The sequence below is a fragment of the Lupinus angustifolius genome, chromosome LG19 (assembly GCF_001865875.1).
Source record: "Lupinus angustifolius cultivar Tanjil chromosome LG19, LupAngTanjil_v1.0, whole genome shotgun sequence".
In the NCBI taxonomy this organism is placed as follows: domain Eukaryota; kingdom Viridiplantae; phylum Streptophyta; class Magnoliopsida; order Fabales; family Fabaceae; genus Lupinus; species Lupinus angustifolius.
Genome location: NC_032027.1, coordinates 14119456 through 14136330, shown reverse-complemented (window position 1 = coordinate 14136330; position 16875 = coordinate 14119456). Strand labels below are relative to the sequence as shown.

At 31.3% G+C, this 16875-nt stretch overlaps 2 protein-coding genes across 2 annotated transcripts; both read right to left on the bottom strand.

Moving 5' to 3' along the window:
• Positions 6942–10488, bottom strand: LOC109334620 (accelerated cell death 11-like). Its single transcript, XM_019570495.1, has 4 exons — positions 10196–10488; positions 9328–9500; positions 7747–7892; positions 6942–7174 (listed from the first exon to the last, which is right to left on the bottom strand). The coding sequence occupies exons 1-4, from the start codon at positions 10394–10396 to the stop codon at positions 7068–7070; spliced, it is 627 nt and encodes a 208-aa protein (XP_019426040.1). The 5' UTR covers positions 10397–10488; the 3' UTR covers positions 6942–7067.
• LOC109334619 (patatin-like protein 6) lies at positions 14378–16456 on the bottom strand. Its single transcript, XM_019570494.1, has 2 exons — positions 15434–16456; positions 14378–15101 (listed from the first exon to the last, which is right to left on the bottom strand). The coding sequence occupies exons 1-2, from the start codon at positions 16376–16378 to the stop codon at positions 14742–14744; spliced, it is 1305 nt and encodes a 434-aa protein (XP_019426039.1). The 5' UTR covers positions 16379–16456; the 3' UTR covers positions 14378–14741.

Here is a 16875-nt window from a genome sequence, read left to right as displayed (position 1 = left end):
CTAATAGGGGTTGGGTAATTTTCTTCTATTATATAATTGGATTCACTATTTCTGTTAATAAATATCTGTTTTATAAAACAAATAATAAATAAATAAAGCGGGAAAAAATATTGTTGCCCCACCAACTTGTATTAATTTATTTGATTTTTATATATTGAACTCATAATATTTAAATACTAATGACTTAATATTACGTCTAAATTAAAACATTTGTTTCAAAAATATATTTCAAAACAGTAATGTAATGTAGAGATCCTTTTCCATTATTCCTCTTCTCATATCCCACTCCTTTTTGCGTCCCTATTAAGGAAGTTTGTTTGCCTAAACCCCAAAGTAGGTTTTGACTTTACAAATAAATAAGGATTTAGATTTAGTGATCTTCATAAATTATTGATTTGGATGACTTTTCATCAATATGAAGTATCATTGAGCAATGTTAATGAATATATTTTATGATTTGTTGATAAGATTGGATAGAGTTAATTGCATTCTAGGTAGATCAAAATTCACCACTCCTAAAGTAACAAAGTTAATGCACATGTTGCTATCACTCAAAGCAGTAAAATTAACTTTCTTTTGCTAGTTGCTACGACTTTGGCTAAAAATGGCAGACATTGTGGCAGTTGAAGAGACATCATGTAAGTCTTTCTTGCTACATACAGCTAACTTGGACCAGTACACCACGAACATCTTTTGGTTCAAAGAATTCTAGATATATTAACATTAAGAGTATCTCTGATCAAATTGGATCTCACATATTATTTTATTATTTATTACAGCTCTTGATAAAATAAAATAACATATATTTTTTTTCCTGTAATAACAAATATCATTCTTATTTGGATCTTATAATATCTATCTATTTCCTTACCTTCCATTGGCTAAGAACAATAAATAATTGTTCTTATTTAAGAACAAAAGTAAAAACATAAGAATAACACAATTGAGAACAGAGTAATAATATTTTTATTCCAATAAAAAGAACCTTAACACTGTGTTTAGTTTAGAGAAGAAAAATTAAAGAAAGAAAAGTTAATGAAAGAAAACCTGAAAGAAGAAAATAGGTAGAAAATGTGGTGATTTTTTAGTTGTTTGACATGATAGAAAATGGAAAGAAAGTAAAGAGAAAATAATATAATTATTATTAATAATGATATTTTCTTTGTACTATCAAGCGTATTTTATCATTTTGTATATAAGGAACTAATCTATTTCGTAATGTGGGTTGTCCTTCCCAATAAGTGCCTAACTCAAGAATCAAACCATTGACATTTTAGTCTTTTTGTAGATCTAACATGACTTTGCACTACTAAATGAACGTCTTATTGTTTATTAATAATGACATTAACATGCATGTGTAAGTTTGCTTTCTTTGGAATTTTAGGAAATTATCAACATTTATATATGATTAATATGCATTACGATTTTTAAATGTATAACGAATTAGAGACGAGAAAATATGACACTAATTTTCTCAGACAAATACTACTATATCAAAGTATGTCTCAGATCATGTCATAAACCAATGAAAACATAACATGTCAATTAAAAAATATTTATTATTTATTCTGTTTTCCTTCATCATCATTGATTTGGAACATATTTTGAGACATACTTTAGAACAATCGATTCTGGTCCAATTTTTCTACTTGTTTTCGTCCTAATAATGGAGAGAAAACAAATGGCATGGGTCCCACCAAATTTTTCTTTCCTTCCTTCTTTTCCTTGCAACCAAACAACGGAAAAATTATTTTCCTTCATTTTTCATTCCCCCACTTTTTCCCTCCATTTTGACCCCAACCAAACAATGAAAAAAGCTATGTTTGTTTAGGAATGAAAGTGAAAGGAAAGAGAGTTGAAGGAAAGAAAAATAGTAAAAAATGATATGATAATTTTATTGTTTGATATGATTGAAAATAGAAGGAAAGTGAGAGGAAAAAAAATTATACGTAGTGTATTGAAAATGACATAAGTAACCTTATTATTTATATATATAGTTACGTAGTATATCTAATTTTTAAATTTCAAATTACATAACTAAATAATTTATATTAACATTATTAATTGATATTTTTAAGTAACATACAGACTAAGTTTAATATAACAATATTTGTTTATAAAATTCAAAGAAATTCATTAACATCCTACGTACATATTCTTCTCCCTAATGTGTCTAAAAGAAAATATAACTCATATTTGATAATCACTTTTATATTTTTAATCATCTCACTTCCACATATTTGTGTTTTGCCTTTCTAATTTATTTATTATTTGTTATTTTGTTGATAATTTTAAGTAATGATATTTCCCTTTTATTTTCACTCCATCTTTTAGTATACATAATTAATTTTTATTTGTGAGCTCATTCAACAGGATGATCGAGGCCGTACCCGATGTAAATAATGTAACAATTAAGAATTGTAGTACTAGGAAGTGACTCCTAGGTCGTTTCCTAATGATTATCTTTCAAGCAAAGATTCAAACACCTTATACTTATACTCACACAAAAGGGTTTTTTTTGTTAGATTAGTATGAACAATAAGCAAATTCAAAAAACAGTAAATAACAATATGATAAAATGGCTAAATCCCTTTGGTTCGTTTTTTCACAACTCAATCCTCGGTTTCAAAATATTATTTCCAGATTCGAACCATTACCTTTTGAATTTGTTGAGAATCAATTAACTAAGCGATAATCAATTCAAAGTTCCAGAACCTAAACCTCTAACTAGGCGAAATCAGTATAAGCATGAAACGATTAACAAATTCACACGAACTAAGTATTCATGCGCTAGAGAGAGTAAATCAACTAAGCGAAGATAAACTCAACCAACCAGTTTCTAAGCAATGAAATTAAGCAAGCCATAATCATAAATAATATAGAAGAAATCAACAATAAAGAAACCAAAAATGCATTAATAACAAAACCTCAAGAGTTATGATACATTACCAAAGGAACTTAGTCCAGAAATTTAGCCTTCAATGGCAATGAAAGAACAAACTGAAAATGAAAAATGAAGAAGAAGTGAAACTCTAGCAGAGCAAAAAGAGGGAGAAACAGAAATATGTGTGTTTCAAAAATGAGGAAAAGTAAGGTGTGTGTTTGGAGTGGGGAATCTGAATTTAACCCCTCCAAAACACATAAAACTGAATTGGGCCTAAACAATGGGCCCAAAGCTAAATTAAAATATAAAAAAAATCCTAAAATAAAAATACAATCTTCACTTCAACATTTATCCTCCACTTCCCCAAAATGCCATTGGTGCCAAATATGATCTGAAAATGATAATAGATTTAATCATGCCAAATAATCTCAAATTAACTCATTTTAGGAATATTAGTCCAATAAAGTCTAAAACACTAAACCATGTGAAACAAAGTCAATTAGGCACCAAGAATCATCAATCATACTAAATTAAGTTTATGAATAGTGTGTGATATATTGTTCATCACATGAGCATACAAAACATACAACCCAAAGACAAACTCTATCTCATATAGCAAGGATCTCAAGTTTCATGAAACACAATCTTGGGATTGGATTTCAATTAGTGCAGCCACAATTAAAGCAATCATGATGAATATGGAAAGTAGTCAGAGAATACCAAAAGAGAACATGATAAGAGAAGATAACATAGAGGTAGTTGAGAGACCTCAGAGGTAGAGACAATTACCAAACAGATTGAGAGATTATGAGGTGTTCTCTGATAACACAATCACAGCTGAAGGAGACTTTGTTCATATGACTCTACTTGCAAAAATGGAACCAATTACATTTGAGCAAGTAGCTAAGGAAGAGTGTTGGGTTGAAGCTATGAAGGAAGAGATCAGATCCATAGAAAAGAATGATATATGGGAGCTCACTACACTGCCTAAAGGAAAGAAAGCAATTGCAGTAATGTGAGTTTATAAAGTAAAATTGAAACTAGATGGGATAGTAGTCAAGCACAAGGCTGGATTTGTTGCAAAAGGCTATCTACAAAAATCAGGGTTAGACTTTGATGAAGTATTTGTACCGGTGGCAAGAATTGAAATATTAAGGCTTGTTGTAGCAATTGCAAGCTCAAGGAATTGGAGTCTTTGTCAAATAGGTGTAAAGTCAGCCTTTCTCAATGGTCCATTGGACAAGGAAGTCTATGTGTCATAGCCCCTTGGTTTTGAGGTCTCAGGTCACCATCAAAAGGTATACAAGCTACACAAAGCACTCTATGGACTTAAGCAAGCCCCTAGAGCATGGAGCAAATTAATTGACAGCTTTCTTGTGAATCAAGGATTGTCTAGATGCACAAGTGAACATGGCATCTATGTGAAGGGATCATCTACTGTAGCATCAATAATAATATGTTTGTATGTAGATGATTTGCTCATTACAGGCTGCAAAAATGAAAAGATTGAAAGCATAAAGAAAGGACTCAAGATGGAGTTTGAAATGTCTGACTTGGGATCACTCACATACTTCCAAGGGATTGAATTCATGAGAACCAGCAAAGGCATACTAATGCATCAAAGAAAGTATACTTCAGATGTACTCAATAGATTCAACATGAAGGAATGCAATTCAGCTACAACACTAGTTGAACCATGAAGTGCGTTATGCAAAGGAAATTCTAAGGATGAAACAGTTGATCCAACACTTTACAGACAGATTATAGGTTCGCTCAAGTATATTCGTAATACAAGACCTGATATAACCTATGGGGTGGGATTGGTTAGCAGATATATGGAGGACCCTAAGGATACTCATATGGTGGCAGTCAAGAGGGTGCTCAGATACTTCAAGGGGAGTGTGGATTATGGTGTGTTCTTCCCTGCTCACGGTGAAAAAAGGATAGAAACTCTGCTTGGTTATACTGATGTAGATTGGTGTGGTGATAAAGATGAAAGAAAAAGCACCTATGGTTATCTCTTTAAACTCAATGAAGCACCTATAAGTTGGAGTTCAAAGAAGCAAAAAGGAGTGACCCTCTCATCATGTGAAGTTGAATACATTGCAGCTTGTTCAGGGGGATGCCAAGCACTCTGGTTGTAGTCTCTGCTAAGAGAAATTAGACTGCATAATGAAGACTCAATGCTACTGCTAGTTGACAATAAATCTGCCATAAATTTAGCAAAGAATCCCATAGCTCATGGGCGCAGCAAACACCTAGAAACTAAGTATCATTTCCTAAGGGATCAAGTGAACAAAGGGAACCTAAGGCTAGAGTTTTGCAAGTCTGAAAAACAACTTGTTGACATTCTTACAAAAGCCTTGAAGAAGAACACTTTCGAGGATCAAAGAAATCAGTTAGGCATGGTTAGTCTAGCTAGTATGAATTAAGGAGGTGTATTAAAAAAATGTAATTCATAAAGCTTAGACTTTGTATTTTGTATTGGGCTCATTGTGTTAGTTTCTGTTGGGCCTTAATTGTAACAAAGCATTCTATAAATAGAATTTGTTAATTGAATGATTGTTGGTTAATACAACATATTCACATAAATAGAAAGTTTCTTCTTCCTCACTATCTCTTCTCTTTAAAACTCATATTTCACTTTCTTTTGATTATAGCTCTAACAGACATCACGTCTTGAGTGAAGACTTTAAGTTATTAGTTTTATGAACTTTTTTTATTTATAAACTCTTTCATTTTTCCAGTAAAATTTCACAGCTGAAAAAACTCAAACAATTCTGAGTTACAAAAATATTATTTCTTTCTAAATGAAAGGATAAACATGATTTTCTTGTTATACTTGAAGCTCTTTCATCTCGTAGAAAACATCCTTACTCTACTTTCACAGATTTAATCTTCCTTTTTCCTCACATTTGGATTCAGACTCCACCTTTATTCTTAGGAGTTAGGGAAATCATTATTGTCTAAAGGTTTAAATGAAACTATTTAGTGTGTATTTAAGCTGTCCAAAATAATATGATTCAATAACAAGTTCAAACGAATATACGAAATCAGTTTAAACGCATAGGATTTATCATTTCTCTTATGGTGTATACATATGATTTGTTTTAAATCTTTCTTTTACCATGTATGCTATTATTTAATTTTTTGTCTTCTTGTATGGTAATGTAGAGTAGAGATATATAATGACGAGATGTGGTTTCCTCCAAGAACAAACAATTGTCAAATAATGGTTTTTCACCTTTTCAACACAAATTGAAACTTGTATCCCAATTTTCCCAAGATAAATATTCATTTTATCAAGATTCCAAGTATTAATTTTCAAAGAAAGAAATTTGAATTGCTTTTCCTAACATTATGACCTCTGATATTATCTTGTAGCCATTTTTAAATCTTCATTCTATTTCAGGTGAATTTCAACCAATTTATTATACAATGTAATAATTAAAAGATGAGGGATTCATTTACTTTAAGAGTAACTCCCCTAGCCTCCAATTCTAGGAAAATCAAATGGTTTGAATTAGTGAGTAGATCTAAATCATTAGATTTTCCTAAAATTGATTGCTAGGATGACGAGTAAGTTTAAAAAACTTACTCTTTGAGTAGGTGGATCCTCGCTCTAATTAAAAATATGATTTGATTTATATGTTTACAAAAGTATCACAAACATATAGCTTTAGTTTATTTCATTATTAAAGCAAGAGGCTTACATTATTTCCCTTTTCCAACACACGTAGGTTGAGTAAGACTTCCTTTATTTGACTTTAAATATTGATTGAATTATCTTTGAAATCTGAATCTAGCAGTAGACCTGAATGCTAACTCGACCCTAAATATTGATTAAACCAACTTTGAACTCATGCCCTAAATATTTGTCAGATTTTTTTTTTTTTTTTGGAATGAAGTTTGCATCAAACTTCCTCATATGTTTGGTTAGGTTTCTATAAAAAAAATGATTCTCAGAATAAATGATTCCAGGATAAGCTAAAATATGTAGAGTCTTGAATTTAGGATAAATACCATTGTTAATCCACTATTACCATTCTTCAGCAAATTAGCACTAACAACTAAATTCTATAACAAATAAATACTCATAAATCAGAAATACATGAATGATCTCATATCACTACATAATAGTGGATTACATTGTATAATTTGAATAGTGAATATAATCCAATATTCACCAATCTATTCCTAGTTCTCTTGAAATAAAGAGTTTGTCAATGTATTGGATGAGAACTGCAGATGCTGTGGCATAATTTTGCATCTGAACTTTTGCTGATGCCTCTGATACAAAAAGAGATACCAACAAAAGGAAGACAAAAAATGAGCATCATAAATGCATAAAGTTTCTATATAAGATTTGCGAGTTGATTTTTAGAAAAGGGAAGGGAAATGGAAGGCCTGAAAGTCATCTCACAAATGTATTTCATGGCTCCCAAGCCTTCCCCTTCCCTCTTTGCCCTCCAAAAACCAACTCGCAAGTAGATCCTAAGGGTCAGTTTCTGTTTGCGAGTTGGATTTTGGAGGGGAATAAAGAGAAATGGAAGACTGAGCAACTATGAAATACACTTGTGATATGGCTTTGAAGCCTTCCCTTTTCATTATTTCCCTCCAAAATCCAAATCGCAAACGAACCCTAAGAGTTTAAGACATGCATGTGATGCAACTAGTAACTTATAAAGGCACCAAAAAATGATAATATATTAACCATTCCTATTTTGCTGTAAATAAGTTTCACATATGTCATTTTCTCTCCGTCCATCCTCGTTCAGGCACTAGAACCAACTCCATTATCGAGTACTTACTGAGGATTTAAATTTCAATAAATATAAAAGCGAACTTAATGATTCACTTACCATCCTCATTGAGTTTCTTCATAAGCTGTTCCTTTGTTGGAATGGCATACATCCCAGCAGAAACAGCCTTCCTGATAGCCCAACCATGATAAGGTGCAAATACTTGTTCGTACGCCTTCGAAGCTGGATCTCTAAGGGAATTTCCCCTACCAAAAGATATACAACAACTCAGCTCATTTACTATCAGGGCTAACAACATGATACCTCAGATGTTTTTTTTATGAAAGAAGAAAGTTCATGTAGACGAAGAGAAGATAACACAGATGTTTTGGCGTGCTTGCAAACTGTTCTTGGTTTGAAAGTGTTTAATAAATAAGATAATTAAATGCATTGCAAAACTATAAAAAATGAACTGTTTTGATAGCCCCTCTTACCAATTCAATTTGACAAATTTAGCTTAACAACAACAACAGGAAGGAGGTAGTCCTAGCGTTTTCTCACAAGGTGGGTAAGCTAAGTTGATCAAATAACAACATTGTTTTATGTCATTATTCATTAGCCATGTCTTTTTTTGTTGAGAATTTGTTCACGACCTGTAATCATTTAAATTTGAAGTCCTTTTTTACCTATAATTTTTTTGTTCTCCTTCTACCTATAACAATTAGAGTATTAGACTATCCTCCACTTGATCTACTCTTCCGAGTAAGGCTTCTTCTTCTTCTCCTCATATGGTAAAAAATAACCCGAGACATACTACAATGTTTTCTACAATATATGCTAGTGATGTTGAATACATTTTAAATAAAATGGAAAAAGATAATATTCTCCAATTTATCTGTTTCTAGGCATTTTTATAGTTCATAATGCTTTGGCCATGAAACTGATCAGAAGATTCAACCAGAACCAACTAGTTGAAGGATCATTGGTAGCAGTCGGACCAGATGAACAAACGCCTTTGCTTCTTTGTTAGATTATAGTGTGTTTGGAAACAGTGAAATTGGAAGCAGTGGAAAAAGATCAAGGATCATTAGTTGCTAGTTATAAATGTATACAAGGAAGGAAAGCTAATTGGAGAAGTGACTAGCATCAACAGATTTTTCCCGTCATTAATGAAATGCAAATTGAAAACACTACACAGCACAAAGGATATCTGTAAATGAACAAATTGTTCTACTACTTTTTTCCGTTCTCATTTTCATAATAAATGTTATAATAACGATAAAGTGGTAAGCCAACAGGCCTATAGATCACTTGGCACCAGTCCCTATCTTCAAAGATTGAGGAATGAAAATGTTAAAAGGTTTGATTCATTGCCAGACACCTATCTTCCTTCCCGACCTTAAGTGCTTACATCTCAATTGGTACAGAAAAAAAAAGTGGTTAGCATGAAATTTTTCATTCCTCTTGCTACCAAGCAAAATGCGGTGACACAAACTGCCAACATCGTTTTTACACCTTAACTACCTGACACTCACGGATGAAAAGTAACCTATCCCTCCCACTTCATTTTCATTGGTATTTATTTCCATTCTTTGGTGTCTATTAGCATAGTATTAGAATTGTTCAATGCATAACATAGAAAGTTATAGGGTGGAGAAACAAGCATGGATGGAATTGTAAAACAGTGACTGATCTACATACTCTGTAACCAGCATTTGCTCAAAGAGTACTCTGACCATGTCAAGTCCCCGCTTTACTTTCAACAGATTTCTTGTATGGCTACCTGCGTTCCGGACACAATTAGCTTGTACGTCCAGATCAATCATAGATGGTAAGGTCTGAATGGACTTGGATGCTTCTGCTAGATCCTTAACCTATCATCAGCAAACAATCAACAAGAAACCTTGAACAACACGGATAAACCAAATCATGATAACAATTGCATGAAGCATACACTAAGAAGAAAGTTCCCAATGCTGAGACAATATGTTTGTTCTCACATGATTTATAATATCATAACAAGATGGAAGTAAATTACACAAGAGACAAACACTTATCCCAAAAGATCACATTGTTTACTCAAGAAACACCAGGTACCATATCTCAAAAACACAAGAATCAACCTTTTCCCACTAGGTAACGACATTATAATGCTCTTTAGTAAAGCATGTCTAGTTGTCTATCGACAAACGATGACATCTAAATCATTCTCAAATGGTTTCACATATAGTGATTCGGATCCTTCATAAGATATATTCTCCTTATCGAGACTAATACAAGTCTCTTCGCATACAAAAACAACCTAAGGCGAGATTCTACCTCAATTGCCTCTCCAATGCATTGATTCCTATATCAAAATCATATCATATCCAACGCAACACTATCATATTTGCTTAAATTAATATCTTTCTTTCTAATAAAATCAAAAGATTTTAGCCAAAACAGATAAAATCCCAAGTTGAGCATTTGCATTAATCTGAAAGCAGGAAATGAATAAAAAATCAAACTTTCAATGACCCATTATTGTAATTGAATGAATCCAATTAAAAGATAAAACTTTTCCACATACCTTGGCAACGTAGTCCATTTCAGCGAACTTGAAAGCGATACCCAAACAACCGAAGAGAGGAGAGACGAGAGAACAAGCATGTGAGAAGGGAGCAACCTCCACCGCCGCGCCATTATTGGAATCGGCGGCAACGGTGGCGAGGGAATCGAATGCGACAGCAATTTTGACGAGAGTTTTGTCTCCAACGTTGGATTCTGCCATAGAACCGAAGATGAAGGATCTTGTGTTGTGTTTTTCTTCTTACTTCAATTTGTTCCTTGTTGCATATGAACGCACTAATAACAATTCATAGCTATGTCTACTTTGTGTTTGTGTGTATGTGGAATGGATTGTTTCTAGAAGAAAAAATGTAGAGATATTTAATGGAGAAAAAATACCAGTGAGTTTTATATACCATTCATCATTTACATTTAATTATTATTCTCACCTCAAAAAAGAAAATTATGTATAAATTGTGAATAATTATGATTGTATAAATCTTTATATTAATGGTATTATGCTATATTTAATATAGGTAATGCAAATGATTGAACTATATATTTATTAGGTATAAAACTTGATAATGATAATATATATATATATATTAAACTATTATTTTTATCCGGTGACGCTGACATGAATATGATGCATTTTTGGACACCGTTGGGGTAGCAATGTATTAGTTGATAAAATGTTTTCAACTTTACTTATATATTTTCTTATAATAAAAATATAAAAAAAGTAGTATATGATAAATTTGTAACTATAATTCAACCGCTTAATATTTCATTATCAGTGTAAAGGATTATATACAATTAATATATTATTCATTATTCATTTGTATTACTTTTTTAAAGAGTTAATGATAATAACACATGAATAATACATGATGCAATAACAGTGTGTAAACTCATACATTATCATTTTTTATATTTTTTTTCTCATCTAAAATATTCTTCCGATAGGGGTTATAAATTGGAAAGTCATGTCATATTGGGATAAAATGAAAGGATAAATTATCTAGATACAGATTTTCGTTTGCCTCATATAGTCCACCCACTACAGTTAATAACATGAAGATTAAATAAGTATAGAGTTTCATTTAATAATCGTTACACACACAAGAAAGAAAAGGTTACATGCAAATAGACTTAAGTTATTAATGCATGTCATGTGTAGAAGTCATAGTATAAAAGTCTTTTATACTTACGATGCTAATCATTATTTTTAAATAAAGATACGTATATAAAACTTTACAATATTAATTTTATTGGATCAGAATATAAGACTGCTTTTAATAGTTCATAAAGTCTATCTAAATTCTTTCCTTTTCTGCTAAATGTTAAAACCCGACTCTGCATCAAAGATGGAATTTCTCATGACCAATAAACGCTGTGGCCCTGTCTTCTATTTGTACTCAACGTGGCATCCCTTCAAGTCAGCACGTGGATAAATTTGGACGAAATCATATATATATGTGAAGACATAAGTTATCATGTTAATCAAAATAATTTTTAGATTTCATTTATTTTATAATCTCTTTTATTAATAACTACTAAAACCTTTTACATATTATTTCACATTTTTCATCAATATATATTAGATTTTTACAAATTTTCTTATTTTATCTTCTTCAATCCAAGAAGAAACATACTAGTACACGAAAAATACCCAGTAATGATTATTAAAACAACTATTATAATGTTATCTTGTTAAATTTTCATTGAGGGTATATATTACATTTTTTATTTTAATTTTTTTAAAGTATTAATATAAGAAGAAGATGACATATTCTATATAAAAATTAAGAACAAGGATCCTCTCCATTAATGAAGAGGTAAGTGATTGTTTTGCTCACATTTTTAATGACAAAAATGTAATTTTATGGTACACAAAAGGATAAAATTGTTATTACATGTTACATTTTGTGTGTTAATGTGTGTCACTTGCCTCTCCATTAATGGAGAGGAGCCTTACTCAAAAGAACAAGGATCCTCTCCATTAATGGAGAGGTAAGTGATTGTTTTGCTCACATTTGTAATGACAAAAATGTAATTTTATGGTACACAAAAGGATAAAATTATTATTACATGTTACATTTTGTGTGTTAATGTGTGTCATTAAGAATACGGATCAACATGTACACAATACCATTTACACGCTAACATTAATTATGATGAATTGTTTTAAATATTTTACAAATTTAATGGTTTTTATATAATGAATACATTATTCAACATCACCCTCCATATCAAACCCAATAACAATAAACACATTTATAAAATAAATACATTATCTATCATCACCATAAGACATGTTTATAGGTACTTGATACTATATAATTAATCTTAAATCAGGATAAAATGTGAAGGTTATATTTTACCATAGATAACCAACATAAAATATTGTCAAATATGCAGGATATAGATAGCATCTTGACAATATTATTGTAATTGTTAATTCACTTTTCTATCATTTTTAATTTATAATTTGTATATTATTTATTATTATCTTAATAAAGGGAAAATTATTTATTACTATCTTAATCTTATCTTATCTTATATCTTAATAAAGGGAAAACACAAAATAACCACTCATTATGGCGTAATTTATGTTTTCCTTTTTTGCCCTTAATATCTTTTTATTTCTACCAAAAAATCATATAATATTATTTTCTTATTTTATCCTTATTATCTTCTTATTTTAAAAGTGTATTTAAAAAATTGAATATTAGACCAATTGAATAAATTCAACCGTAAATTTAGCGCAAAAAATTATATTTGAATTTATAAAATACAAACTATACATTACAAACGATAGGAAAGCGGGTTGACAGGCACGACAGTGCATGTCAACACGCTAGTATAAAATAAAGTAGATATATAATGTCACTAATAAAAATTATATAAATATATAAAACATTTATTAAAAGAGTATAACATTGATGCATTGATAGTGTAAAGAATTATACACTATCAGTGCATTATTCACCATTCATTTGGATTACTTTTTTTGAAAAGTAAAACATAATTGAAAATGAATGGTAATCATATAATAACAATGTAAAAAACTCTTACACTATGAGTGTATATATCTTTTTCTCTTATTAAAAATCAAACTTATGAATATCCTACATGCACGGCAGGCACATAGAGGGGTGGAAAAATTGTGGAAAACCGTACAATTATGCAATACCTGTCCTATATAACACGTTTTATTTATCAACTATGCTCATAGGAACAATAAATGTAAACTATTCGGAATAGTTAGGAAATATTCAAGCACAAACATCTCCTCTAAGTTTCGGGTTAAATATTGATACTTTGGCAACAAATCCATTAAATCTAACATCTACTAGTTATTATTATGAATACCCTTTATAGGTATTTTTGTGAGTATCCATAAATATGCTTAATTTTATCATGTCATAAGCCTTGAATTCTATCATTTGCACATAATTGTATTTGAAAAATCAAATGAATATGAAAGTCTTATAGGACTATTTTCTTGGACCTGAATTCAATTTGATTTTGATTGATAATAATTTTGATGAAATTAGAACCAAAATGACTATTTACATGTTGTATTTTGCATCAATTTGATTTTATGTGAAGAACTAATAAATTTGAATAAGTTATGCTTTGAATGGTCTCCTACATTTGATATAACATAACCTAATATCATTCCGTTGAAGTCATTTTTATTAATCGTTGTCTGGTTATTGATTAGTCAGGATATATGATCAATCAATCACTAATTGCACTGGCCAATTCAAGTTACATTAAAATTCTACAGATTTATAATGATATTAGTATTATTTAATAATTTTATATAACAATTTTTAAAAGATTAGAAACACACAATATAACAATTCATAATGAAATTGTATATTTTATGTTTTAATCTTGATCAATTAAATAAAATTAATGATCATATTTGATTGGACTCTTACATTTTCAGAACATATTTTTCAGTGTTAGTTATTCTTATTTCTCATCATTAAGATACTAATAAACATTCTAGTTCTAATGATACATAAAAATATTCATCAAATAATCTTAAAATTCAATATTATATGCAAGTATGTAATAGATAAAATAAAAACTACTTTATTTATTGATAATTAACATATCCTATTTTTGTTCTCTTCTTTTCAAATACCTAACTATTTTCGTTTATTTTACAGTGAATTTAATTTAAAGGAGACATGAAATATCTTGATAATGTATCAATTTCAAAATCAATGTTGTACATTGGAGTCACAATATTATAACCAAACATTACCATCTAATTGTCACAATCAAACACCTGAACAAAATTTCATCCTTTTGACAATAGCCATATACACAAATAACTACCACTAAATACAAGTAATATATACCAAAAACTAAAGAGGGAAAAAGAAATAAAAATAATGTAGGTGACATTTGAGAATTGAGCTCTGCACAGCTCTTTAGATCCTTAATTGATCTCAAGCGGCAGCTAACCCAAAAAAACCATAAGACTCAACTCGCTTCAAAATTAATTCTAATTTTGGATTTTTTTCATCCTAATCTCTTTTTATTTTCTAAGAGCTTGAAGATAAAGTGGACAAAGTGGTGGCAGATGAAGTCCTGGGTGATGGAGAAACATTCTTCAACACAACTGTGGGTAAAATGTTTGTTTTTCTTCTCTCTTGTTCCTTAATCAATTCTCCCCCAAACAACTCTAACTTCTCCATGTTTGTGTTCTCAACTACTTTCTTTCCCTTAAACAAGACAGACTCTACACTTTTCTGTGCCAACATCTCTTCAGAAACAGACAATAGATCTCGCATTGTTTTGTTCGACTTCACTTTCTGTGTTTTTGCCATTATTCCATTTGACTGAATTCTCACATAATTGTTCATCTTACATTCCGCAAATGCCATTGATATAGCTTGATCAACCTACAAAAATTAACATCATTAATTAAACCACCAATTTTGAATTGTGATTGTTATTATATTGCCTTTATTAAAATTGCAGGAACTTGTGTAAAATAATAAGTCACAACACTACGAAATGGAGGCAATATAAAACACTACATTAATCTTATACACAAAAGCCTTAATCATAAAAATAAAGGACAGGCATTGATGCAACAATAATATTATAGTTATAATACTAGTTACACCACAAATTCAAAAATATTTTTTATAACATCCACCCCAATCACACTTAATAACATTTCATGGGTTTTTTTCGAAAAATTATATTAATATTGTTTAAAAATTCTTACCATATCGGAAGCTCCTTCACCGACAATCCTTACAACAGCTGACGGAGAATTAACGGCGTTAAAGTGAGACTCTCCATTTCCGAGGGACAAGACTAAGATGTCGGAAACGTCGTTACAGAAAGGGAACTCGTGCTTGTTATTCAGCACGTGCGTGATTGCTGCAGCCGTTGGATTGTTCATCGTGATTCCTCCATCCACGGCCACGATCTTTGTCCTACCGTCGAGGGATCTCAACTCGGTGGGACCCACGAAGGCAGGGTCAGCTGACGTGGCAGCACAAACGTCGCGCATCTTGAAATCGTAACCGTCCATCTCCAACGCATCAGCGCGTGAGAACACGAACGGAGCGCGCGTGATGAGGTCGTAGCAAGGGATCAAAACCGGTTTCAACGTGTCTTTCAGTGTGCACTCTCCGAAAGTTTTACGGAACAGTTTCTCCGCCTTCGACGCCGACAGCCGGAGAACCCGCCGGAGAATCGAGTTAGAAGGCCGGAAAATTTTTCTCCGGTTATCGATCAAGAACTTCAACGCCTCTTCGGCGGTGAACATTGACAAGCCGTCCTTGCCGCGGGTGAAGAGAAGCGCTGCGAGGATACCGCCGGCACCAGATCCAGCAACGGCGTCGAAATAATCAGCGATGTGAGCGTTAGGGTTGCCGGATTTTATCCTCAGGCATAATTCAAGGTGAACAAGGGACTTGGCGGCAAGGATACCGTCGGTGGCGCCGGCGCCGTCAATGCAGAGAACCCTAACTTTGCCGGCAGATTGTTTTTCCAAATTGAAGTCTTTGGGAGTGAAATTAGAAAGTGAATTCTTAGAATTATCGGTGCAACCGAAGAGAAAATTGTTCTCTAAGATAGAAAAGATTTCATAAGTGAGCTTATCAACTTTGAAGGTTGAATCAATCATGTTCAAGTTCACAACAGAGTTGGGAACGGTTTCCATTTATGGAGAAAAGAGAGAATATTGAAATTGTGTTGTGAAATGTGAATGTTGTTGAATGATGAAGAAAAGAGTGGAAGATGGGTTTATATAGTGATGATCCACACTTGTATTTTCTTCATACAAAAAATATGGAGAAAAAAAAACAGTTTGAGATTAAAATAACATTGGGGTTGTAGACATAAGGTGTGGAATTTTTATTTATTTTAGATGGGTGATTGATTGAATAAGATGACATATTGTTTAGCTTAATGATATTATAAAAAAGCCACCAAAGTTTGTCTATCATTTTTGGTGCATAATGTTTCTTTATTCAAGTGATAAAACTTTGTTTTATAGGTCCTCTATAGGATTAGTTTAGTTTGATGAAACACAATGACTTGTGAAATATAAGGATGAAGATACTCTTCATTTTCTTCTCTTTATTTATCAAAAAATAATTTATTATTATACTATATAAATAAATCATTATTGAAGGAATAAGTTTTTTTCATTTACTT